The sequence below is a fragment of the Lygodium microphyllum genome, chromosome 9, assembly GCF_053477565.2.
Source record: "Lygodium microphyllum isolate KBCC chromosome 9, Lygodium_microphyllum_v1.1.10, whole genome shotgun sequence".
NCBI lineage: Eukaryota > Viridiplantae > Streptophyta > Polypodiopsida > Schizaeales > Lygodiaceae > Lygodium > Lygodium microphyllum.
This window is the reverse complement of record NC_141143.1, coordinates 45,803,228-45,830,046: the sequence shown is the minus strand read 5'-3', so window position 1 is coordinate 45,830,046 and position 26,819 is coordinate 45,803,228. Positions and strand designations below refer to the sequence as shown.

The 26,819-nt window shown below is 43.0% G+C and overlaps 1 protein-coding gene across 4 annotated transcripts in view; it reads right to left on the bottom strand.

The window, feature by feature from the left end:
• LOC148030995 (midasin-like protein) overlaps positions 1-26,819 on the bottom strand; it is a 229,112-nt gene that overhangs the window by 105,047 nt on the left and 97,246 nt on the right. For 2 of the 4 annotated variants that reach the window (XM_087684534.1, XM_087684538.1), the window contains exons 30-49: positions 26,665-26,730; positions 26,400-26,564; positions 26,083-26,290; positions 25,078-26,006; positions 23,159-24,775; positions 22,830-23,016; positions 22,602-22,655; positions 22,298-22,410; positions 21,907-22,209; positions 21,585-21,705; positions 21,360-21,469; positions 15,854-15,939; positions 12,879-13,023; positions 12,687-12,776; positions 12,433-12,601; positions 12,200-12,354; positions 12,010-12,123; positions 11,750-11,920; positions 11,477-11,659; positions 11,191-11,376 (exon numbers count right to left, since the gene is read on the bottom strand). In XM_087684534.1, the coding sequence (XP_087540660.1) occupies positions 11,191-11,376; positions 11,477-11,659; positions 11,750-11,920; positions 12,010-12,123; positions 12,200-12,354; positions 12,433-12,601; positions 12,687-12,776; positions 12,879-13,023; positions 15,854-15,939; positions 21,360-21,469; positions 21,585-21,705; positions 21,907-22,209; positions 22,298-22,410; positions 22,602-22,655; positions 22,830-23,016; positions 23,159-24,775; positions 25,078-26,006; positions 26,083-26,290; positions 26,400-26,564; positions 26,665-26,730 (5,172 nt within the window). The remainder of the gene's footprint in view (positions 1-11,190; positions 11,377-11,476; positions 11,660-11,749; positions 11,921-12,009; positions 12,124-12,199; positions 12,355-12,432; positions 12,602-12,686; positions 12,777-12,878; positions 13,024-15,853; positions 15,940-21,359; positions 21,470-21,584; positions 21,706-21,906; positions 22,210-22,297; positions 22,411-22,601; positions 22,656-22,829; positions 23,017-23,158; positions 24,776-25,077; positions 26,007-26,082; positions 26,291-26,399; positions 26,565-26,664; positions 26,731-26,819) is intronic. The other 2 variants (XM_087684537.1, XM_087684536.1) reach the window with 2 other exon arrangements.

The following is a 26,819-nucleotide window of genomic DNA, read 5'->3' as shown; positions in this document are numbered from 1 at the left end:
AACTAGCCTCCAGTGCTTGGAGATGTGGTGGGGTATTTTTAAATTTATGTAAATCTTCCCATTTTTGGAGGAAATTAAAGATTGTGTCTTTATTCCTATCTTTTTCCTCCCCGTAAAATTGAGGTGGTTTCATATCCTTTAAAACTGGATTATCCCTCAATTTATGGTAAGTCTAGGGTTCCTTAGAATCTCGCATAGTCACATCTAAATCTTTCGATGAAGATGGAACATCCGAGATTTCTATCTTATTTTATCTCTTTCCAACAATAAAGTTAATTGAGATTTTATTTCAGTAAGTGTTTGGGTTAAAAATTCCATTTGAACCCCCTGAGTTTACACACGAGCAGTAAGATCATCGAATTGCTCTCGCGTGGCAAAAAATTCTTCCCATTGTTCTTCTTGTATGTCTGGTTCATGGGGATCTACCATAGGTTGATCCCCGGAACTAGAACTTTCCATTACCCTTTCTTTCCCTTTTTCTGCCATTAATACACTGGAATTGGAAAGCAAAAATAAGAAATTTGCATACAAGTAAAGTACTTCCCTGATTTTTAATGGCAAACAGTGGCTTCACTCATGTATGATTTTTTCCGTCTGTCTCACAGCAGTTGCAGTCATATCCGTCTCAGGAGCAGTCGCATTTACCCGTCAACAGCAATCATGACAGAGTCACGTTTTTTTCATGATCCACGTCTGATGCTGGCGGCTCCATGGCTGATCTGGTCCTTGCCTGGTCTGGTCGTTTAAACTCCACGGCTGATCTGGTCCTCGCGACCCTGGTCCTCACGGCCCACGTTTTCCTTTTTCTTTTTCTGCCCGTAACGTAGAATGTCACATTAATGTGACGTGGCGCTACGCTTCTATTTTCCTTCACGGCCCGTCGATTCTCACGCGACGGGACGGGGCGCTTCTGGCTTTTGTTTTTTTTTCTTCACGACGGTCGATTATTATCAACGTCTCTTATGACCAACAACTCCAACGATTACGACTCCAGCGATTACTTTTCGTGACGAGTCACGTTACGTCTGGTCCATCGAACTTTCGCCTGAACAGATTGCGGGCAAATTCGTCACTGCCCTTCCGTTGAAGACCTCCAGGAATCCTCACGGCTCTGATACCAATGATAGATGACGATGAAAGCACGAGTCCCTTCTCCTCCCAACCACGCCTAGATAAGTGCTGGCCCTCAGTCCGATCCCTTTGCCAGCCGTCAACTTCCTGAAGTCCTACTATTCCTGGACTCCCTTACTCTCTAGGCTCCCCTTAACCCCGTTCGGGCGCCCAAGAGCCCGGAAGGTCATTCTCGTGCATGTTCCCCTAGATTTACCTTAATGTGACATTAAATGTCACTTTTAATGTCACATTCCATATTTATGACCTTAATGTGACATTAAATATCACTTTTAATGTCACATTAATGTCACACAGACCCCCTTCTTCGAGAGCGAAGACCACATGTACAAAGAGATTGCATCGGAGGAGATAGGACTCAATCGGGCATCACAGGACACAGCTGACTGCACCGAATATGGCGAACACCTACTGGCGTTAGGGGGGGCACACGGACTGGCCATCCTCAACGGCCTCGACAGATGGCCCGGGTCGGATGCCCTCACATGCTTCCCACACAAGCACACAGCCAACTGCATCGGACGGGGGGCACATGGAGCACCCACACAGAAACTGGGAGCAAGCACAGTGGACTATATCCTCGGCCCTCTATCACTTATCCCCGACGTCCAGTCCTTTAAAATATCACCTCGCTCACTCGCAGTGGCTGACGACCATGCATACCTACAATTTGACATAACCTGCAGGTATGACCTAACCCCCCCAGCAAGCAACCCCCCAAGATTCCCCTGGTACCACTTTACCAGGCTAACTGCGAGCGCATACTCCGACCATCTCTATTGGAGCCTGCAAGAAATGAACCCCCACGCACCCCTGGAGGAGGTCACAGCACAGTTGGCGGGCACACTACACACCTTAGCTGCCAAATACTTCCCCCACACATCCCCATCCCCCCACCCCACCCCTCCGAACAAGAATGTCCCACAGAATAGCTGGTACGATGCAAAGTGCAGGGAAACTCGGCTCCGTCTTCAACAGGACAAAGCACGGGGAGTACACACGCATAAATAGGCACGCTTGATCTTCCGTCGCCTAGTGCGACGGAAGAAACGAGCCTACCTCTCCAAAGTGGACATAATTCTACCAGCTATTCTTAGGACAGGACAGCAAAGAGGCATGGAAGGCGTTTCAGGAACCCCGAGCCCAGACGCCCATCACCTCCCCGGACACTTGACACGCATATGCAACCTCACTATACCAAGTACCCAAGCAGCCCCAGCTACCCCGACCCCCAGGGAGCAGACTCGGATCATCCACATTCTTCAGCATGGGGCAGGTTCGGGCCGCCATTGACAGACTCCAAAATGGCCGTGCCCAAGACCACAAAGGCTTGGTAGCAGAGCATTTGACCCATGCTAGAGACATACTGGCACCTCTCCTAGCACACATGTTCAACAGAGCCCTATGTGAAGGCTTCCCAGCCAGTTGGTCAGCCAACACCATAATACCTATCCTGAAGGCCGGAGACCCCATGGTTCCCACGAACTACCGAACAGTCATGGTTGGCCATGTACTAGCCAAGCTCTATGGATCCATACTGGACCACAAGCTGAGCAAGTGGACAAAGCAACACCAACACCGAGCAGCAAGACAAGTAGGGTTTAGGAGGGGGTTCTGCACCCTTGACCATATCCTCACACTGAGAGCCATCATAGAGGAGGGCAAAGCACATGGAAGACGGGTGTACTGTTGCTTCGTGGACTTCCGCAAGGCCTTTGACACAGTCCCACGATCGAGGCTCACGTAGAGACTACAGGAACTGGAGGTACCAACCGAAATATGATGGGGAATACTGGCACTATACGAATCGGTAACTGGCCGAGTTTGGGCACCGGGAGGGCTGTCAAAGGAGATCATCAGCACCATCGGAGTCAAGCAGGGATGCCCACTCTCGCCCACCCTATTTGGCCTCTACATTGATGAGATCTCAAAGTACATAGATAGATTGGGCGAGGTGGGATCGAGCCTGGGAGGGACACTGATACCTATCTTACTATATGCGGACGACATAGCCCTCATCTCCAACACACCCGAAGGGCTGCAGTGCCAACTGGACGCACTACAGGCCTTCTGCCAAGACAAAGACCTAACTGTGAACCTGGGGAAAACCAAGGTCATGGTGTTCAACACGTCAACCCAATGGCTCCATCGGTCGGTACCCCCCTTCACATACGGTGAAGAAATCGTGGACGTGGTCCAAAGATACGTCTATCTGGGGATTACATTCTCTGGACCGAGATTTACCATGAGAAAAGCCGCGGAAGATAGACTAACCCAAGGCTATGCAGCCCTCAGGTCAATGGAGAACCAATGTGCCCGCATACAGTTCCAGGAACCTCGGACAGAACTCTGGCTTTTTGACACCTTGGTCACACCAACCCTCCTGTACGGGGCTCCCATGTGGAGGTCCAATCTGTCAGCTCTGCCATCTCGAGCCAGAGACAGAGGAACACTATATTTGTAGATGCCCAGTGTACCACAAAATCCGGGGACGCTTCCACTGCCTATTCAGCGAAGGATTCGGACCCCTCTCCAAGGTGATGGAATTTAAAGACCAGAGATGCCTGGGGCTCTTTCTACTGGAAATACGACGCCACAAAGACCACCTCCTACGAACCACGGAGCAAAGACAAGGAGCCACCAACCAACGCACACTCAACGACTTCTACCAAATACCAGCTACCCTCCCCACCACCAAGGACCCACCAGCCCAACCGGCCTCCCGGCCCCCGAGGACCACCTTAGAAATAGCCATAGCAAGAGGTAAAGCCCGGCGACCACGCCCTGCAGGTCCCCGTCCCCGTAGAAGACACTGGTCGAAGATACAAGGGTACTACGCCGCCATCGGAGGGCCCTGCCCCGCCGCTTTAGCCTCTCCATACTAGACCGACCCATGTGGGACATCTTAGGATGAACACCCCAGGAGCAGTTCCACACCGCAGTGGGAGTACCTCTAGATTGTATATAGTCCAGATATCATTTTGTACCTACTCAATTTAGTTCAACATAGCATAAATGTTAGCTTCACTGGGACTTTTGAAATCTCCCAGACACTTGTATGCAACATTTTGGTCTCATAGGCCAACTTGGCCTGTTGTAGACGTTAATATAACTTTCTTTCTTTCTACATTCTTCTTTCTTTCTCTCTTTAAAGGTGCACACTCCCACTCTCCGTGCTTGGTGCTGCCATCGTCATCAACCCGATCTAGTGCCCCTAGTGGCGCTTTAGGATGTGTGCGGGGACTGATCAGTCCATCATCATTGTATCAACATTCTTCTTCAATCAATGCAGGATTCTTTCTTCATTCTCTGCTTCCTCTCTTTGCTTGTCTCTACATTTTTGTTTCTCTTCCGTTGTGCACTTTCACATGGTATTGTCGCCTAAGTGAGGACACAATCTTGAGATTTCTTGCAGAAGAGCACGTTTTCATCGCAGAGAAGTAGCCTAGATCTTCAAAATGCAGATTTCAGCTTGTGTTTACAGCCCATACGGGGTGGTCCCTTGCCACTCAAACCTTCTTGACAACCAAGTGATAACCTCCAAGACCTAGGCGGAAACATTCTAGCATCAAGTGGCATCTATTTTTGTGTTTTGCAAGAAACACAATTTTGTGTTTTGCAAGTGACCTCTTCCTAGTGCATGCGACAAAATCTTGCTCCAGGTAATAGCTTCTTGGGCAAAAGCAATAGCTCTTTGTTGTAGGCAACAACTTTCTATGCATGCAATAGGTTCCTGGTGGCAGGCAACAATTGTTTCTTTGATAAATGCAGATTTCTAGGTGCTTGGAAAATCAAAGGTGTCTTACCGATTCACGAGCTTTGCTAACTCGGAGGAGGAGCTTCTTTCCAAACACTCTTCTGAGCGGTGACGCGAACATTGCGAATATAGTCGGCAAGAGAAGTCACCCGTTTACACCCAACACTCTTCTATTCATCTTTCATAGAAGGCTCCATCCTAAATGAAGATGTTGTCTTGATACCCTCAATGCAGATGCCTATCTTACCTTCATTACCCAAAGGAGACAAACTCGATGGTTCAAACTATACGTTGTGGTCATGTAAGGTGGAGTGCATACTTGACACCTTCGATATTTGGGCTCTTGTTGCAGTTCCATCCCCCGTCCTACGAACAATCCAGTAGATGGGACTTCTATAGACTATGCAACCTTGTGGGGTCGGCTCAACACTCAAGCCCAATCCTTTCTCTTTATGATTTGCAGGATTTTTTCCATTTGCATATTCAGAGGTAAAAGACCGTAGCAAAAGTTCGGAAAAAGCTTGCATCTTTGTATCACCACAAGACATTTGCCACAAGATTTTCCTTGAGAAGAAGTTAGGGATACTCAATTTTGATGATTCCTCCTCTATCAAGTAGCACATCACAAAGATGGAGAACATAAGTGGTGAGCTTACCTCTCTTGGTCTGTTGATATCCTCTGAAGAAATGGCTATGATCCATCTTACTCAGCTACCATCTCCTTGGTTCGATGTCTTCCAACCAACCTTATCACATCAAGGACCCGCAAGCCACTCTTCTAGGAGGAACTTCACATCACAAAGATGCAGTATTTACACAGGATGCGGTGACAATGCAGGCTGCTTCTATAGGTGCCATTCTTTGGACAAGATCCAAAGAGGATGGGCTTTACACAAACACACCCTTGGTTGGGAGGTTTGCCCACAAGCTTGGGCTGCTTTGGCATGCTCGTTATGGTCATCTCAATTTTGACACTATACGACGGACTTCTTGAAAGAAGGTGGAGGGACTTCTTAACTTCCCTCCTATTCACACTTTGTGCCCTAGATATTTGAGAGGCCAAGCAACATTGACATCCTCATCCCTAGGTTGCCACTAGGAGAGCTTCTACCCCACTTGAGTTGGTTCAGACCGATCTTTGTGGCCCTAAAGGTATAGCCTCACTTGAAAGGGCCAAGTATATGATGTTGGTTGTAGAGGACCTCATTCTGTATGTGTGGCCTTATTTTTTGGAGTACAAGAGCTAGTTGTACTCCTGTTTCTACAAGTGGAAGATGTTTATGGACACACTGACTACTTCCAAAGTTTATGGCATATGAGCAAATCATGGTGGAGAATTTACTTCTAACCTCTTTTCTCAGTTTTGCAAGGATCATGGCATTCATGTAAACTATACCCACCGGAACTCACCTTGGGAGAATCATGTGGTAAAGCGTGTAAATTGGATCATGCTAGACATGGTTCAATCAATGTTGGCGTATCAAGGTCTTCCTCATTCCCTTTGGAGTGAGGCGGTGGCTACTATAGTTCATATCCCCAACCGCTCCCCAACTTCTATGTTACACAACATGACTCCCTATAAGATTTTCTTTGCTCAAAAGCCCTCTGTGTCTCACTTCCGTATCTTTGGTTGTGATGCACTTGTCCGTGTGGACAAGAAGAGGAGGAAAACGAGGTTTGACTCAAAGTCTAGAAAGCCTATCTTCATGGGTACAACACTACCCCGAACAGCTATCGACTCTACAACCCGCCGACGACATGCAAGCTTGAGATGAGTCAGAATGTAATCTTCGATGGCCTCCAAGGAACCCATTGTGACCAGAAGTCCCTACCCCAGACACATACATTACAAATACTCGAGGGTACTCTATCTCCCTCGCAACTAAATGAGCCTATTCAAGTTCCTCCTTGATACTAACACCTCATGCACGATTCTAGTGTTTCTCACATTCTGGCTTCTCCTACATGACTATGCAGATCAGCATGCTTATAGGCCTAGCGAAATAGTTCACTATGTGTGAACTATGCTCATGTTAGATTCTTCATGCCGATGAACCTACTACAATTGAGGAGGCCCTTGCACATAATATCTAGTGTCAATGGCTTGCTCCCCCGATACGAGTGCCAAGATAGAGCCCAGGGAGGTATGGACCACCAGGTTTTCACCGGCGGGCATCCCCCTACAGGTAGCAGGTAGAGTGGGCGGCGCCCCACAAGGGACTTTCTTCACCATTCAGGAGGGAGGGCATCTGGCCCTTCACAGAGGGCAACACGATGAGGAGATAGCTACCCTTTTGTGAAGGAGGATTCGGGTGGTGGGCCTTCAAGGGAAGACATGGCGATTGGACCCTATGTTTTCTGGAATGAGCTCAGGGAGTGGTGCCTTTGGATCTCGAAGCACAAACCACTTAATGAGCTAGAGTGGGATCCAGGAGAGTGGCTATGGCCGACCACTACAATCGCCATGAAGCCACCGAGGTTCCTGGAGTACACTATCAGGATTGGCAGACACGTACTGATGCAAGAGGATATGGATTGGGCGTCGTCACGTAGCAGGCACCAGGCGGAACACAGCATCACGGAGCTGTTTTGACGGACCTTCTGGCGCCGCCTATGGGATAGCTGGAGGCCAAGGAGGGTATCATATTTCTTATGGCTTGTGGCACATGGAGGCTTGGCAGTGGGAAGTTGGCTTGCCCAGATGCAGAAGGAGGGACGTTATAAGCGTTGCACACAGCAGCCTCTGGAAACCCCAAAGCACTGCCTTTGGTCATGTGAGAAGGCGCAGCTCGTGTGGAGAGGAGCATGCCGCATCCTTCGCTGTACAACACCCAGCCTTGGATGTATCTCATGGGGAGCTTTCTCTTGGCAAACAGTCAGCTAGGGCCGTCACCTTCTGTATGAGGCTCGGATGCAGGATACGATATTCACCATTGAGGCAGGGTCGTGTGCAGTGGTTGGTTTAGAGGCTCTACCCATCCGCCAAGTACTGGAGCCAACAGCAGACCGCTGTGAGGTATGGGAGATCATAGGGAGTCTTACTGGATGGCATATCTGGAAGGCACGGTGTCAGAAGACTTTCAGCGGAGAGAGACTTTCCGCACAGGCTACCCTAGCAAAGCTCTGGACGTCCATCATCCACTCCCTCTGTGGCTGTTGGTATCAGGTGCACGGCGAGTTCAGGGCTCGTCAAGAGCTCTGTGGTCATTTGATGCATACCTAGGGCGGCCAGGACATGTTTTTCGTGATGAAGGCAGGCAGCCCCAGATGGCAATACACCCCCCCTCCATGGCTTCTTGCCCCCATCCCCCAAGTCCGCCGTGAGAGGCTTATATACATGATGTATTAATGTTTCTGCATCAGCTCCAGCTAGTCTGTTGAGCATGAGCACTCCGTTGTAATCAGTTTCTTTAAGTAATATAATCAGCCACATTTTATTTGCAAAAGATATATATATATATATATATATATATATATATATATATAGCGTCAGGCCATGTAAGAGGAGCTCGATATCGAGTGTAATCAAACTTGGAAATCCATCCCATGTCCCCCAACCAAAAGATGATGGTTGTGAAGTGGGTCTATAGACCAAGTACCCTCAAATGAATCCTTGGACAAGCAAAAAGCTAGACGTGTTACCAAGGGTTTTGCTCAAGGAGTGGCTTTGGACTATTTTGAGACTTTTGCACCTACAACTAGGATGTCTACTATTGGGCTCATTTTGGCCCTTACAACCCACTGCCACTAGCCTATTTATCAAATGGATGTAAGGTCTGCCCTCTTGAATGGTGTCCTTGAGGAGGAGATTTTCATTTCACAAACTCCAAGTTTTCTTGTGCAAGGGAACGAGGGGACCATGTCTACAAATTGTGGAAGGTCCTCTATATCTTGAAGCAAGCTTCTTGTGCTTGGTTTACCAAAGGATTCATCGCTTCTTTCTATACAGTGGCTTCCATCGTTCAACTCACGATCCCAATCTATCCTTCAAGGTTGAGGGTGACAAGTGCGTTTTGCTCATCTTGTATGCGGATAATCTTATCATTACAATAAGCTCTACTTAGGAGATTGATTGTACTCGGATTTTGCGACAGGAGTTTGACATGATGGATCTTGGGATCCTCCACTTCTTTCTCGGGTTGGAGATCTAATAGATGGCACAAGGAGTTTTTATTTTGCAAGACAAGTACATTTCCAAGCTTCTCTTAAAGTTTAGTAGGGCCGCTTGTCGACCTGTTTCTTACCCTGTGGACCCAAGTCCAAGCTTTTAGCAACCAAAGTTTCCCTTATAGATACCACCCATTATAGCTATCTTGTTAGCTCCCTCATCTAGCTTATTCACACTTGGCCAAACGTTTCTTTTGTTGTAGCATTCTTATCTTCTCTCATGAAAACTCCCACTCATGAGCATTGGAGAGCAGCCTTGCGCGTTCTTCATTGTTTACAAGTAGCTTGATCCTATGGGATCATGTAGGGAGAGGGGATTACTCTCTCTGGTTGGAGTGATTCTAATTGGGTAGGTGATGTGGATTCTAGACAATCCACTATAGGTTATGATTTCTTCCTTCAATTGGATGTTAGCTCTAGGAACAACAAGAAGCAGTCTACTATGGCTCTTTCTACTATTACAAAGAAAGTATTGTGCCTTATGTTCTATAGCTATGGAGACAATTCAGCTCTTTGGTTTTCCTACAACACTACATGTGGACAAGCAAAGAGCTCTTTGGTTTTCCTTAACTTGAACCTACAACACTGCATGTGGACAACCAAAGAGCTCTAACTCTGGAAAAGAACCCTATGTTTCACACTCGCACAAAGCACATCAAGGTTTAGTACCACTATATTCAAGAGTGGATCTTGGATTCGGAGTTAACAGTGGCCTACTCTCCCACACAGGACAATGCGGTAGATCTCTTCACCAAGCCTTTGCCCAAGGCTTCTATGCTTCATCACATGAGGTTGTTGGCTCTTCAAACACTCCCGGATCTAAGAGGGGGCATCAGCCTACCTATGTTAGTTATGTTAGTCTGTCATCTCTTGGTTGTGAGCTCCTGTTAGAGTCTAACTGAGACATCGGAGCCCTAGTAGTTCAAGTCCATTCTCTTTATTTGTGGGCTTCCTATGTGCATTCCTAGGCCAATTACTGCTTTCCACAGTGTGCATACACGTGCCGGCCATTGCCATTGTCGTTTGGGATTTTTTGGTCACCCCTATTTTTCTAGCATTTTATTCTTCAATGACCAGAATTTATTGCTGGTCTGTCAATATTTAGGCCCTCTCCTGGTGAAGGTCGGCCAGATTTGGGCATTTATGGCATTTATAGCCAATCCCTCCACTTGGTAGACACACGCACACTCTTCAATCTTTAGTCTTCAGTCATCCCTTTGCAAGTGCACACTCAAACACTCCAACTCTCCGTGCTTGGTGCTGCCATCGTCATCAGCCTAATCTGTTGACTTCATTAATGGTTTGGGCTGCATGCAGGGACTGATCAGTCCATCATCATTGTATCAGCATTATTCATCAGTCAATGCAGTATTCTTCCTTGATTCTCTGCTCCCTCTCTCTACTTCTCTCTATGTTCGTGTTTCTTTTCCATTGTGCACTCTCACAAAGTCTGCCCATGACTCATCCATGGTGTATATGATATCCATCAGGAACATGAACCTACAGATGTCCTTCGCTAGATACAGTGATTCCCTACAATGGTTGGTAGTTGTCGTAGAAGATGACACCACCTCCAGATTCCTTTAAGCATGATAGAGTAATGCCAGCAACGAATCTAAGACACAATCCGAAAGAGAGAAAAGGCCAGAGTTCAGGCAATACAAAGGGCAGAGTAAATGGAAGTAGGCCAACAGAGAGTGGTCAATGCCCAGGTGAGACAAACAAAGAGCTAGGGAATGGGGAGAAAGATGGGAGTAGACTTGAGGAGCAGAGGAGAGACACATGCAAGAAATATCTTCTCTATACAAATGAGCTTTCCTTCATTCATTGCAAAAGAAAGAGAGGAATGGAGCAGGCTGACATGGCTGGTGAGAAAAAGAGAGGAGAGTAGAACAGGGCTTGTGGGTGAGTGGGACAGAGAAGAGCAAAAAACAGCCAACGGTGGCTGGCTGAAAGCAAAGGGATGAAGCACATGAGGGTGATGGGCAGGCCATGAGGACCAAAACTGAGAAGTTCAATGCATAGACATGAAAAGGAATAAACCAGGCTGGCAAACTTCAGCAGACAATACCTTAACATCCATTTCTTTTGAAACATATGCATATAATGTTTATATAATAGATTCAGTGAAAGACCTTAATATCCATTCCTTTTGGAACATGTGTGTGTAACATTTGCATAACAGATTCAAGGAATCTATTCTCAAATAACTCAAGAATATCTTCGAGGCATGTCCTGCTATCAATTCGCAGCCCTTCAACCTCCCTAGCTTGTTCAGGTTTGGTTCTTGTTGGAAATTCCATCACATTACAAAGTGCCTCCTGCATCCAAAATAAATCATTGAACATGTTGCAGCTAGATAATGAAACAAAAATGCAATATGATTTTCATTAGTACAATGGAGCCAATGATGATACATACAGCGACTACATTTTCAGTGTATTGAATCTCCCCTTGCTCAAAATAATTCTTACGAAGCCATGCAGAAAACAACAAAGACAAGCCAAGCTTGAACTCATATACTGAAAGTTGGACGGGCTGTGCAAGATCCATAATATCTGGATAATCAGCAGAAAGACGGCGAATAAACTGCATTGCTAGGTCCTGCAAAAACTATTTGTATTGTCAGAGCATTGAACTCATCCTTTTGATCTGGCAGGAGAACTGAAGGTACTGAAACTGTTCACACTTCACCTGCCACTGCAGTATTTCTTCCTTGGACTGAACTGAAGAATCCATCACTATTGCATTTTCTAGAGAATCAGACCAAGCAAAAAATCTACCAGAAGCATCAAGTGATTGAACAAACCCTTTGACATCTTTATAGAATACATTTATCTTTCCTGGATGAGAACGATAAACCATCTGCAATTCAAACTCACAAAATTAGAAGTAATATGCCAATGCTAACATATGTTAAGGACCAGATTCAATCTTCAGAGTCTGACTTAGACCTTTGACTGTATCCTGACGATATCTTGTTCCAACTCTCTTATCTTGAGCGTTTGATCGGAGAACTTTGTTGCATCTAGACCCCCTCTTATAGTGTGATGACTATCCTGTCGCACCTGCACATATAGATCCCTTGTTAGCACATGTCCTCAATCACCTGTTGACCAGATTGTTTATTGTATAGCCATGTACCTGCAATTCAAGTCTCAGATCAGAAAGATCCTCAGATAATACAGCATATTCCTGAGTATACTTGGCCCTAGGATCATAGACTTCTGCTGGCAAAACTAGCCTCAATCGTAAGATCCCCAACAACAGCCATGCCTTGCCAAGCACCAGAAGCATATCTGAAGAAGCCTACATTAGACATTTCGTTGTTTCTGAACACAGAGTTAAGTAAGATGATAACTTGTTTTTGAAGTCACCTGTAGGATCTGAACTTGAGTACCAATCCAAATATAGCAACTCCATACAAGGAATCAAGTATGAAACAAGTAAGGCAACAAACGTTGGTTCCTTTGATTTGGGAAGCAATTCACTCAGACGGTGTATTACTGCTCGCGTGCCAAGATTTGCACTGTCCAGTTGCGATAACTAAATCCAAACATTCATTGCTTCAATGCAAGTGTCTGATCTTCACATCAGCAAATGTTTACATGATCCAAAAAAGGCAACAAACCTCTAGCTCTTTTGGATGCAAAGACATCAATAAAGATGGAATTTCCCTTCTGTCTTCCTTTTGAAATGTCTTTGAAAAAGAGAGAACAATCTGCTACAAAAACCAGGCTACACATCACACTGTTCTTGTCTGAACTGTACCAGATTTGCAATCTCAGATCTCTTCCAGAAAGAGCACATAGTCAAATATTACCTGACAGAGAAGTAAGCTTGCTAGTGTGTGGATAGATATCCAAATACCAGGATTTCTCATTTTCACACTTCTCCACAAAACGTCTGATGACAGTCTCAGAAGTACAATTTTGCCTTTGTAGTCTGAGACTTGCACTTCTTGCAATCTGCAACCAGCTTGTGATTACAAATATGAGGTACACTTTACATAGTCAAAAATAGCTGCACATAAATTTGGTTACTGATGAAAACCATTTCCAAAATGCATGTTACAGTGTTTTCATAACACAACAGATGCAGGATGTGCATTGTTTTCGCCAGTCTGGACACTGATTTTCTCCTCCCACGTCCTTACCTTACACCCAAAGTGGAATTTAAATGCAAGCATCCATGTCCCATAGATCAAGTTTGGCCACCCATGGAAGTTAATATGACTTTCTTTCTCTCTTTCTTTAGCTCTTAATCTTGGACTCTGGCTCTGGCTCAGTGGAGTTGGCTTGAACGCAAGCACTCGAACAATGGTCACAGCTATAAATAGCCCATCAAGGACTGTGGGCAAGGAAACAATCTAAGGCAACTGAGGGTCAAGAATATCTCTATGGCCAAGTACAAATCAACTGCACACTATGACCTTTTCTACTCTCCCTCAACCATGACCTACCTTCCTCTTCCCTGCATCCCCTCTGAACCTGCAAATGCCCCTTGGTGCATGGACAAAATTCACCAATGCTGTGACTGGGAGGCCTGCAGTAATGCTGTGATAAAATTACATTGCCCTCAGATGTGACATATTTTATGTCTCCTCTGCACTGCAATAATCCAATGGTTGAGCACAGAAGTACATCGACTCAGGTACAACCTGCAAAACACTGGACACAAGCTGTCATGGGCTCCAACACACACAACGTGAAATAGCAAGGACTCTCTTGGGAAGATCGTGTCTAGCTGAAAAGCTGTTCTTCATCTGCCCTCGAAACAAGTCAAGTATCCTCCTGCAGCTGATAAGGTGCTAAGCTTCCCTACCGGTAGTTGCAATATCTGAGCAAGTAGACCAGCTCTGTGCTATCTAAGAAGTAGACTGGTTTAAAGCCCAGCCATCAAGCATCTCAACTATTGAACACTCAAATGCCTAAAAAGCTAAGCTATTGGGTGGCCTCCTTGAACTTCAAACATTAAACAGTAGTGCCCATAAAATCAAGCCACTTATAACTGCTCCTGAGCTCATCTGCTGCAACCTCCTTTGGGCTCTTGCATTGATCAGCTGGCTGTCTTGGACGTGCAGCCAACGTTATCGCTGCCGAAACCAAGACAATATTAGAGAATTATGTAAGAATGAAGAGCAGAATGTCCAAGGAAAGGAGGCTATGAGGATTCTATAAGCTTATAAAGCCTAACCTCTTTCATAGTGCAATGCAAAGACAGTATCAAAATCCCAATTTGACATTCCTATCTGGAAATATGTAAATTCTATACTTTCGGCCCACATATAAACATTGAACAAACTTTCATGATTATGTTATTGATTGTAATTGTTTGTTCCCACTGATATATCCTAAGCTCCAAGGCATTGATCCTTTATGCATGCCAGTTTGAGCTTGATATGCTTGGGTTCGAGTGTTTTATCATATTTTTTAAGTGTGCAATATCTTTTAGCCTGGATCTACTATTTTTTGACATCAGCTTATCTTTTAGCATAAGCACTTTTAGTACCAATCTTGTCCTCTCTTGCTCCTTGCATCTAGCCCAAGGAAGATCGTGCTGCACGATGAGTGTGAGAGACTTTTATACACGTAGGACCCTAGTGTCTTCTTCCACTTATGTGATTTGACAACACAGACTTTCATACTGCTTTTCTGTTGGAAATCTTACTTGTTTTTCTATTGGAAATTTTAGAAAAATACTAACTGTTGACTTCTAAGGTGTTTCAATGACAGATGGCCTCTCTAGGATTTGGACAAAGATCACACATACTTTCCACAATAAATGGGAGAGACTGCAGGGTGGCTCTGAGAGGGTGATGAATAGTGACGCTTTCATGCAGAAATGGAATTCAAGCACCTTCTTTTTACATAGCCCCTTGTATAGTCTGGCACTATAACCCACCACATATACTCAGTTGCTCTTTGCAAGGCTTACTTTGTACTTTGTATTTCTACCTCAATGAAATTTTCTCCAATGTGTGATTAATATAATTTTCTTATCTCATTTTAAAAAGTCATGGGTGCTTCCTATTCCTTCTATTACATCCATTCAGGCTTTGTCCTCTGTATCTCGGTCATGAATATCTGGAGGGGTTTTTAATGAAACCCTTTGCTCTTCAGAAACAAAAACAACAAGAAAAATATGACTGTAATGCTGTAACAGATCCTAGTGCCTTCATCCATCTAATGGTTCCCTATGTGGTTCAGCACCTTGGACTGCCACACTTGCTTTCTATTGCATATTCTATGAAATGTTCTTCCTTGAGAGCAGCCAGCTGAGAAAATGTTTGCTGCATTCCCTGTACGTTTATTCAAGCATTCCACTTGTGTCCTCTATACTCGCTCACAGATTTACAGAGACAATTTAAACAAAAGCTTTTTCCTTCAAAAAATATTCACTTGAATCACTCCTGATTGTGTGATGCAACAACAAATAAACATCTGTTATGCTATGTCACACTGAACAAGTATAATGGTCAACCCAGTTTTATCTGTTATGCTATGTCACACTGAACAAGTATAATGGTCAACCCAGTTTTATCTTCCAACTTGACAAAACCCATTGTATCTCAACTGCTATGCAATGTCACACTGAACAAATATAACGACCAGAGCCATTCTATCTCTCAACTTGACAAGAGAATGCATGCCTCCCAGCATAAGAGAGAACCAACAACAAAAGGTTGACAGAACTAAAATACTGGTTATGCATGTAATCCATTACCAGCTCGAATGTCAATAAATAAATTTTCATACATAGGACTTTTTTCCAGCTATAAATAACAAAAGAACTCACACAAGATTTGATATTCGAGTGCTTTCTGATGCTTGGAAGAGCCGACTTGGGCCTCTTGTGAAACTCCAAATACTGGAAATGTCTTCCTGCAAAGTAAAAGGCACAAGAATCAGTTGTAAACCAATGCAATTCAGAGGAAAAGAGAATATGGGGGAAAAGCATGTGTGGATGTGTGTGTGCACTGCATGTGTATGCAAAGGAGAAAGAAATAAAGGAGAAAGTCACATTAGCATATGGCAAAAATGGCCAACGAGACCTAAACAAAAAGAATCGAAGACAATGTCTCACCATAGAGTACAATCGAAATACTAATAAAAACTAAATCATTCAATAAAAGTTATATGACAAGTAAAGAAAATAGAAAGCCTAACTTAGTAATATTCATCCAAATATCCCTCTCATAGGGTGTTGCAGCAGGTTATCCAGCATAGAAAGCTGCAGTATCTCAGTCCCGCCTCCTATGACAGTGAGGATGGGTCAATCCTTGGCAGATGATTCCTTTATGTTTCTAAAGGTTGATCGTGCTAATGTTAATTGGCAATGGCTACATGGAATCTCTTTGCTTTAGCATCGGGACTCCATATTAATACTCAAAATTCTACACGGCTTTCTTGTACATAGAGTGATTTGCAAGTTTTGAGTTGGCAAGAAGTTGTGATTTCTGAAGGAGATATTACCTAGCACTTTGGTTATCCTATTGGTGTCGATGTACCCCCTCGTGCCTTGCTTGATTGGATGTCATCTTGCATACATGATAGGTTCATGTACTAAAAATCACAAGGCTGGCCTCTTCATGTGAGACTTAAAGTTGCTCGATGCATCATGATCAGTATGGTCTCGTTTTTTCTACCGCTACTTCCTTGGACTAAGAAGCCACTTTTGGAATTGGCTCAGCCTATTCGCTTTATGTTGTGAAAAAAGGAAGGGAACCATTTGGGCTAGGTGTGGCTTCATGGCAACATGTGACTGCTCCTAAAAGGATTGGGGGAGCAGCTTTATTGGATGTTGATTTGCATACGGTTGCTTTGAGATTCGCACTTTTGCAAGCAATGTGTGTTCAGAGTCATCCCTGGTTAGATATTACAAAATTTTCATAGAAAAGACTGGCATTTCTCATGATAGCACATTTATTCAGGTTTCTTGGTGGCATGTGCTCAACTCTACAAGGCCTCTAAAGGTCTCCTAATCTTTTCTCCTTTATTATTTGATTGCATCCTCGCAAGAGATGTTGGGTTTTGCAATTTGGCACCCTCTTGATCTTCGCTAGGAAGAGATTTCGATGCAAGGAGAGATACTAGCTACCTCCAAGCTATTGGATTGGCTTGATAAAGATTTGTTGCGAGATAAGTTTAATTGCATGGCTCATTTGGGGTTGCAAACAGTCCATGATGGTGTCATTCCTGGGCAGCCGAGTCTTTATTCTTTCAAGCATATTCGTCAACACTTTTGGGTGCATCGTGGCTATCATGACATCTAGTCGTCGATACAAGACAAGCTTTAGAGCTTCTCTCCTTGACCTACTTTTCAAGCATTGTCTCCCTGGCAAGACTGGATGTTTGTGCTTCCTCATGATCTTGAGAAAAGGTCAGCTAATCAAATCTATCATCAGATGGTTGAGGTTAAGAGATGGATCACTCGAAAGGCTAACAACTCATGGCATATTCGGGATGGCAAAAAGAAGTGGCAGGAAAGATTCCTCCAACTTTGGAAGCCTAAGGTTCCTTATCAGGGAAAAGTGTTCATATGGAGATTGCTTATAGGGGATCTTCCTACTAGGGATGTGTTACGTGCTTGTAAGATCTCCTGTGGTCGTTGTATATTTTGCACTACATGTGATGAGACATTGCTTCATCTCTTTGTCTCTTGCCTTGTTGCTCCACAAATTTAGAGCATTGTTTTCCATGTCTGGTTCACGGTAACTCAGCAACAGGTCTCAACCCGTTCGTGGATTATGGGAAGAATGATTTCTATATTTGCTTTGCAATCACATTATTCCTGTCTCTTCCATTTCTTTAGATGGACAGCTCTATCGCATATTTGGCATACTCGGAATGCCTTTATTTTTTATTCGGCCTCGGGCATCCATGGTCATGTTGCTCGTGTTTGTGGTCTGGTGTTATGGTAAATTTACTCCATAGTTTCAACTGATTTGGTTCTTCCAGACAATTCGGACAATGCTGCTTCCTAGCTGGATATTGTTCGCTCCACTCCAACTGTCCTTTCTATGTGACATTTGAGTATCAGAGTCTTAGTGATTTGTGTTTGTTCTTTTTTCCTAACTGACCTGATGGTCTGATGCAAATATTATTACTTAATTCAATTATATTCACAAAAAAATAGCTCTTGCAAGTACACAATGAACTCAATATATTAAAATATATCCAACTACACATTTGACCCTTATTAAAATTAAAATGCTAAGTGGTGTAAAAGGTATTCATACCTAAACACACACTTTTACACACAATAATGTGCGTTCACACACAAAGATAAATATATCTAATAGAATTGGTGTAAGTTATCTCCATTTCATGCTAGGGAAAAGATAAGGCAATTGTTTGGGCTAGGTATGGGTGTCTTGAAAGCCAAAGTATACTAACATATATGTTTTGCTAGACGTCAACATTTATATGAAAGCTTTGTGGATAGTTCTATTACAATCTTTACCTAAGCAATAGTATATTGGCTGGATATCAATATGGAATTCATTGAAAAGTTGAATCTCACATCTCCATACTCAAATCCAAACCTCATAGTGGCATATCCTTAATTCAACTAGAAAAATCAAAAATGCCAAGTATCTTGGGTGGATATCAATATGGCATTCATTGAAAAAGTTGCATCTCATATCTCCATACTCAAATCCAAACCTAATGGTGGCACATCCTTAACTCAACTAAAGAAATCAAAATGCCACAATCTTTTCTACTCTCCCACTCGATTTCTTCCTAGCAAGAGTTACTTCACTTCACTACTTGGCATCCCTTGAACGCTAGAAAGAAGACTTCTTCTATGCAAAATGACATTTTAGTCACCTCTAGGTTGTTTGATTGGATTGATTAATACATGAATCATGATAAGTTTAATAGGATAGGACGGCTAAGCTTAAGGATTGTACAAGATGTTGTCATTCATCATCAATCTTAGCCTTATTCATTCTATCCTATCCATCAATACTTTCGGATTCCTTGAGATAACTGATTGATTTGAACCAAATTGGAGAAGCAGCTTCAACAACATTCCCCCTTGTGTGCATTACAACATTTGTCCTGATGGTTGGAGCTGATTGTTTTGGATCAGTTTAAATAAGCACCTTTGCTAGCATTCTCCCTTGTCTATACTACAGCATTCATCCCCATGGTTGGAATGGACTACTATGCACCCCAATGATTGTTTGAAGCGATTAGAGGATCAAGTTTCTCATAAGATAGTTGAGGATAAGAGATGGGTGACTGACAATGAAACCAACCTTCCTCCTCGGATAGGGTGGTAAATAACCTAATTCAGCACTAACTATAGCAAACATAAAATTCACGTAAACTGAAAATACACACTTTATCACTTTAATCTTGGACATTGGACACCCTATTGGCCCAAAATTGGTGCACTTTGCGGTATTTCTTTATCTTATATTGCAAATGGAAAGAGTACAACTGAGATCCTTTGATTTCCTCCACTATTCCGAGTGCCTCTTGCTGTCAAAACTGACTGGCAAGCCTCCAAACCAATTTCCCCTTGGCTTGCTTGGGGATTTACCTTCAGCCTGCTCCTTGAAAGACAAATTTAGCTCCAAATCTGATATTGATTGGCTGGCCTCTTGAATCTCCTTGAAATTCCTCAATTTCAATTGCTCAAATTCAAACCCTAGGCCCTCAATTCTGAGCACCCATCCCGAGATGGCTATCAAAACCCTAATTTTGCTGTAAATTAGGGTTTATAACAGAGATTGACTGAAAACTCTTCCTCTGATGGCTCAAACTGCTGGAAAAATGCTCAGATAACTTGAGAGACGTTTGGAGGATGAGAGAGAAATGGGCTCTTTATGGGAAACCCTTGGGAGGACAGCCAGTCCAGTGCTACTAGTAGGGGCAAGGAAGATGTGATAGTTGCTGGTGAAGGGGTGGGATGAAGTATGGATCTGTCCAGTGGCACATCTGAGACCATGTATATCAATCTATGCTGGACGTGCAACAAAACCATCCTGGGAGAGATTCAGAACTGTGTCTGGTACCCTGTCATCCTTGTACTTTGTTGTAGCTTGTCGCAAATAACTTACCTACATCCTCGCAACATCCAGCTTCATAATATCCATCCTGATCACCCAAATGGGCTCTGATCTGCTGAGATCAAGATTAGGACAGTCTAGGCCGAAATTAAAAGGTGGGATAGTCTATCAACAAGCATCCTATGTTGGCTTAGCCATGTGCACACCTGTGCATACCAGCAACATTTTTCCCCTCCAGACTGCTAAGCATGAATCTTTGTGCTGCAAAACTCCCACAATCTCCAGATGAAGCTCGCTGCCTTAAAAGAGAGCCTATGTGACTTTTGATGCCGCAAGGAGCAATTGAAGAGCATGATCTCTCTCTGCTTCTCATGTGCCAAGGAAGGCAAAACACGGGAAGATGAGGGGTATAGATACTCAACGCTGAAGCGAAGGACAATGTAGTTTGCCTCCACAACAAATGCAGGAATGGTGATATGGCTATGAGATATCGACTATGCTATAACGTCCATGTATAAATCACAGAGCAATCCTCTAGATGATGTATGCATGCCACATAATGGCTGCACACTTCAAATCTTGAGAAGCAAGTTTCAACACATGATGTGGGTAATAATGCATTGATCTTATATCTTTGCGCCCTGCACCTATGAAACCTTGTCAAATTGAGGTTCTAAGTTTTGGCACTGCGATCCCCTAGAACAACTACCTCGCTCATACATGAACACCATAATGTCCTCAAAACATGTTGAGCCAATATAGTTGAAATACTTGAAGTAGTTGGGTGCAAGATAGCACATTACAATGAACATATCATCTCTAGTTTCCTCCTTATGTATTCACACTTCTCCCTTTTTTTTTGTGGCATCTGCCCCCTTTTAAAGCACTATTATGTCTCCCTAATTAAGTAGTTTCCTTGTTATGATCATCTCAGTTGTACCTCATGGCTTTGACCTTAAGTGCCATCCCACACTACATATCTCACTTCTACAGTCTCATAAACTGGATATCCCTGCTATAAGACACAGAAGGATTTCAAAAAAAGGGGGAAGAACCATATCACATAGGTACTCTCAGGAAGAGAAAACAGACTGCCAAAACTGAAAATTGCAATCATTGATCACAGTTTTCTGAAAACATGGCTCACAATCAAAGTTTATTTCTTGAGCAAGCATTTGAGGGTGAGGACCACAATTAAATGGCAATTTTTTTAATATATGTGTTCAGCAAAGTTTTTCCAAAGAGAGTCAGAAATTCAACAGTTATAAGTGACAAAATTACCAGATCACAGTCCAAGGACGATCTCCAACACGCTGAATGCCAATTCACCAGACTTTGATGACTGACATTGCCAAGTTCTCTTGTAAATTCTTGTTTGTCAAGTTCTCCACCTGTCCAACACAAGGAATGCAAATTTTAATCCTCGAGAAACAGCTGATTTGGAAGCTTCATGCTTTTTGTTTCAGGATTTATTTTTTCAGTCTTACTAATACATTTACAATATACCTGCACTTCCATCAATCAGCCATAGCAGCTGCTGATAAGGTACAAAATCTAAGGGTGACCTTGAGGTGTACTTGAGAGAGAAGCTAATCATTTCAGAGACCTTCCTTTTCATCTGTTGACTCTGTGGAGACACGTTTATCAGAAAACTCAATTGACAGACAATTCTTGCTGAATGAAGCATTAGCATAGTCCATCTGCATCTGTGAAAATGCACTTTGCTAGAGTATTTGATTGACAAAATTCAGGCCAAATGTGCATTTCAAAACACTATCAATGTCATGTGCAATTGAAATTATCACTAAGACACCCATTCATTACTGACCTGAACATCTGGAATGAGAGAGGACTCTTCTTCAGAGAGTGAACTAACAGTCACGTGCAAAGCATTGCAACATACAGCAGCATCCCAATCCAAGCTTAGAGAATCCAGCCATGGCATGACCATAGAAAATGAGCATTGACTCATGCCCTTCAGTAGTGCTTCAGGGTGATAGGAATCTTCAAAAGAATGAGATGGTAAACATTTACAGCTCCTCGTATTACTTCTGTTTGTTGGAGGAATTTTGTTGAACAGAGAATGATCATACTTGTGCATCTTCTCAGCATCCAGACGTACTGCAAGCTTCTGTAATAGTCAAGGCTACGATTAATAATGTACACTGAATCATGAATGGTGTAGATTAAAACATTGAAAAACAAAACTTAAATAATGCCTTCAGTATATCAGTTGTTAATAAAACTATCTCCTGTGCTGAGACTCGCTGCCTTTGAGTAGTATGTTCTTCTTTCCAATGCCCCTGAAGAAGCCACATTGACATGCTTATCCCTGCAAACCCAGGAAACAAACTTATGGCAAAATCTCTCTTTTACATTAAGTTACAAAAATACTTACTAAATATACAACAAAGAACTAGTATGCAAAACAAATTTGTTTTCTCCATGAGAATTTAAGAGTTCTGTTTGAAACCAGAAGCATTCACTCCCATCACATCATTTTCACATTATCTACATGGTTACCTTCTAAAGCAAGCCGACGGAATACATCATCCGTCACAATCTTCTCTATATCTGCTGACAAACATATCAAACGTGATTAAGGATCACAATCACCACCTTGAAAGTAGAAACTCAAATATGCTCTCATGTGACGAGGAAACCATGTAAGTCATTGTAACTCATGCTCAGTGGTATAAGTATCTATCAGCATAAAATAAATGAAAAGAAATTGGATGTGGCAGGCTAAACCATGAACTTGCTCAGGCCACACGTCATGGCAGAAGTTTAATAAAGACTGTTGCTGATCAAACAGCTCTCTTGAATTGGGAATGAAAGGGTGGCCAGCATGCTTCCACAAGTGAGACTTCAACAAACCAACTTCAGTCGCTAGAGCTTCATCAATATTTTGACTTACTTGCATCCACTGAAATATCACCTGAACAATAACCAGAAAGAGTATTAAAAACAAGTTATTAACATGCACAAACACAGTTTGATGATTTTCAATTATAATTGAAGCAAAGATAATATGCAAGCATAGCATAATTTTGATGCAAGTATGGAAAGGTAGGGCAAACCTTCTCAAATTTATCATCAGGCTTGGGGACATTTGTTATCAGGCTAATTGACCACCGCTTCAATTTATGCAACAGATGTACTAATGCATGGATATCTTTGTCCTGGTAGATGACCTTCCAAAATGATTTGTGACATCGTAAAAATTTATGATACAAACTGTCTAGTTTTTCGTTCCATGCCAAGTGATCCTGGGTCAGCACCTCATCTTCCAATTTCCTTACAAGGTCCAATATGGCATACAGACTCTCCCGCAGTTCATTCATGGTGGTCATTCTGCAATTCAAAAAAGATTGATAAGCATGCCCTCTTAGGGACTGGACAATCCATGGCTCCGATCTGCTAGGAGTAGTTTTCTTTGCCTGATCAAACACATCATCTTCAATTTGCCACTGTAGTAATGTATAATACACTGCACATAGTTTTCTTGCTACAGAAACAGTAGGTGCCAAATCAACAAAATGAAAATTTGCAGAATTTTCAGGAGCTATTGTTTTGTCTAATTGTAAATAATCTCTCTCTCCAATAAGCTGCTTGAAAGCAGGACGTTCAGACACTCTCTTAAAAATCTTGCACAAGACCATCAAAGACCTGCAGTGGGAGCCTACTCGCTCCATCAGGGCTTTCAACCATACCATACGTAATTCCATATCAGATTTATCACATGCTTGCTCAATCATCCAAAGACCAGCATAAAGAATCATTCGGTCAAAATCTATCATGCATTGATCGGCAAAGTCTGCAGAGTTTTTGAATTCTACTGATGCTGGATGCAGAAGAGACTGAAATAACTGTGCAGGAAACATGATAGTGAGTCTATTTTCTTCCCGGATCCAAGTGTGCCAACTGTCCCTTGCACTTCTCTCTGTATGTTGAATCCATGCTGCCAAAATATGAGATGCAACCTGCTCCCCTACTAAGAGTTCCAAATACATGCAATCTCGAAGAACAGTTGTCTCCAAAGACCACCTGCAAAGCTTGATCAAGGTTATAGGAGATGGCCATCCACCAGGTAGTTGCAAGGTTTTTCTCCCTCCATGAGACATTGCCACAACATTTAGCATGGAAAAATGAGAATCAAAAACTCGCTTTGACATAACTCTTACATTCACATCCCCATGACCTTGAACATACACTTGTTCCCAGCTACTCCTCAGGCTCTCAAGTAAGCCAGAACCTCGTTCAAACAAGAGCCTAAACAACCTTACCCAGTGGCCAAGTTTACGCAGAGAGATATGATAGCCTAATGAAGAGACAGTCAGTTTTGATATCTCTTCATGGGCATGCAACATAGCCGCCACAAGATTCACTCCAGGTAAACCCCTTGAAACCAAGTATGTCACTACATCCTGGTCTAGATTCCCCAATTCAAACAGCAGTCTTGGAGTACATATAGCTGCTTCCATAGATTGTGTCAACCAATGTCCTGGCATTACATATATCTCAACTCCACGATTGCGCATTGCCCTGGAGACTTCACCATAATGTGGATCTACTGTGAGAAATAGTCGGAAATTGGGATGGGCGCGAAGTATCAATGCATTACCATCAACAAGGCCTCTCTCATTGATTAATATTGTTCCATTCGCTTCCAGCAGAGGATTCAATCTATCCAGTACCTGTAAAATTGACGAAATTTCAGCTAAGAGATGAAAGTAAACGCCTACCATTCTCTCTCTCTTTTTTTTTTTTCGTAATTCTGTGTGTGTGTGTGTGTGAGAGAGAGAGAGAGAGAGAGAGAGAGAGAGAGAAGAACAAAGATGTATGTGTCTCCGATAAGCCACAATGGCCTATGAGACAAAGAAATGAGTACAGCTCACCATGTTGTTTCAACTCGAGAACAGCAATGAAAACGAAAAACAACCAACTATGCTGATGCTTACAATCCTACACACACACACACAGAGTCTTATGAGCTTACTGTAGGGTTGCATAGATTAGCATTTTCAAGCAAGACCCAATCCCCACGTTCGACTGCTTTTAGAAAACCACCATCAACCCACTCAAATTGCCTAGAATCTCCATTTGTGCCTGCAAATTTCTTCAATCGTGACAGTGCCATTTCAGTAGCTTGAATTTTTGGTAAAAAATACAATGCAGTCTCTCCAAGATTGCTGACAGTGCTTCTTAGCTGATCAAGCACCTTCATAAGCAGTTCTATTGTGAAGACATCAACAACACTATCCTGAGCATTCTGTTGAGCTAGTCCCTGATTCCAGACAGCAGGTCCATTACAACGTACTTGAACAGACTTTTGAAAGGTTGACCATTCTGCCAATATTAGCCTCACAGATGACAGAATTGTGGTCACAGGGAATTTACCAACAGAAGCAGTTAAGCACAAGCTACACACTGAGTGTATGAGATGGCACACTCTTTTCAGTAGATCTTGCCAGTTCCGAAATAGATCATGTTGTTCAAAGCAACCAAGAAGTTCACTGGTATCAGTTCCTGTGGACAATGAAAATTCTTTAAGAGGATTCCCAGTAAGCTTTGACAGTAACCTCACCAACGAGGTCTTTCCACAAGCAGGTGGTCCAATCAAGATAGACATCCATCCATGTTTTACACATTGCATAATGGCTTCTAGACATTTCCCTTGGCCAGGAAGTAACACAAGATCACTTTTAGGATCTTCATTATAGGTTCCAAATGCACGGTTGATAGTAACATTGCCTATAGTTAAGCACTTTGAACGAACAGAAACCCTGGGAAAGCTATCTAAACTTGGAGGGTAGCCAAACACTTCTTCATAAAGCTTTATCACATTGTATCGATCATTGACATTTCGCATTCTTTGGAGATAAACCACCTCAAGAAAATAGGATTTGGTGATGTCATCATTGCTTTCTGCAAGCCATAAGACAATGTTAGAGTGTCTCCAAGAACTTGGAGGCTTATCAATAAATCCTTTATTCATGCATACCTTCGATGAGAGTACAGGAGCGCAACACATCCCGGAGATTAAACTCCCATGGAGCACCAGACTGACCATAAATGTGTGACACCATTGTGTCCTCTAGGATTCTACTGTTAAAATGAATAAGCTTCTGTAGAAATGGTTTTGAAACTCTGGGATGCAAAGAACTACATATGAAGAGGAAATCATCCTCCGAAAGCTTGTCAACAAAAACCTGCAAGCCATAAATATTAACCTTCAATCAAGCAAAATGTCTAGAAGTTCCATGTACCATAGACAAAGCCTCTCATACATTACCACATTACAGCAACAGGATGGCCTACCTTTGTAAAGCGATTCAAGAATGATTTTGGCAAACATTTTCTTCCACCCCCCTGATAAGAGGGATTTTGGCATGCAAAAACTCGAAATGTTGGAGGACACTTGAAAGAGCGTCCAAGTTCAGGTATAAACACCTCTCCCCGGTGATCCAGACATGCATTTAAACCCTGTGTATCAACATGTTCAGAATGCGAAATATCTACTGCTAATAACAGTGTGTTCTCAAACCAAATCTGAATGAATCTTCATTAGCATATTGTTACTGACCTCCAGGACTGACTGAGATGCAAGGTTTAACTCATCTAAAATAACCCAGCTTCCTGCCTTCAAAGCCTGCCAAGAAAGTTCTATCAACTACACAGTTTAAAAGATTTCCTTTGTCTGTGAAAAACTTCAGTTCAACAGAAGCCCTCTTTAAGACA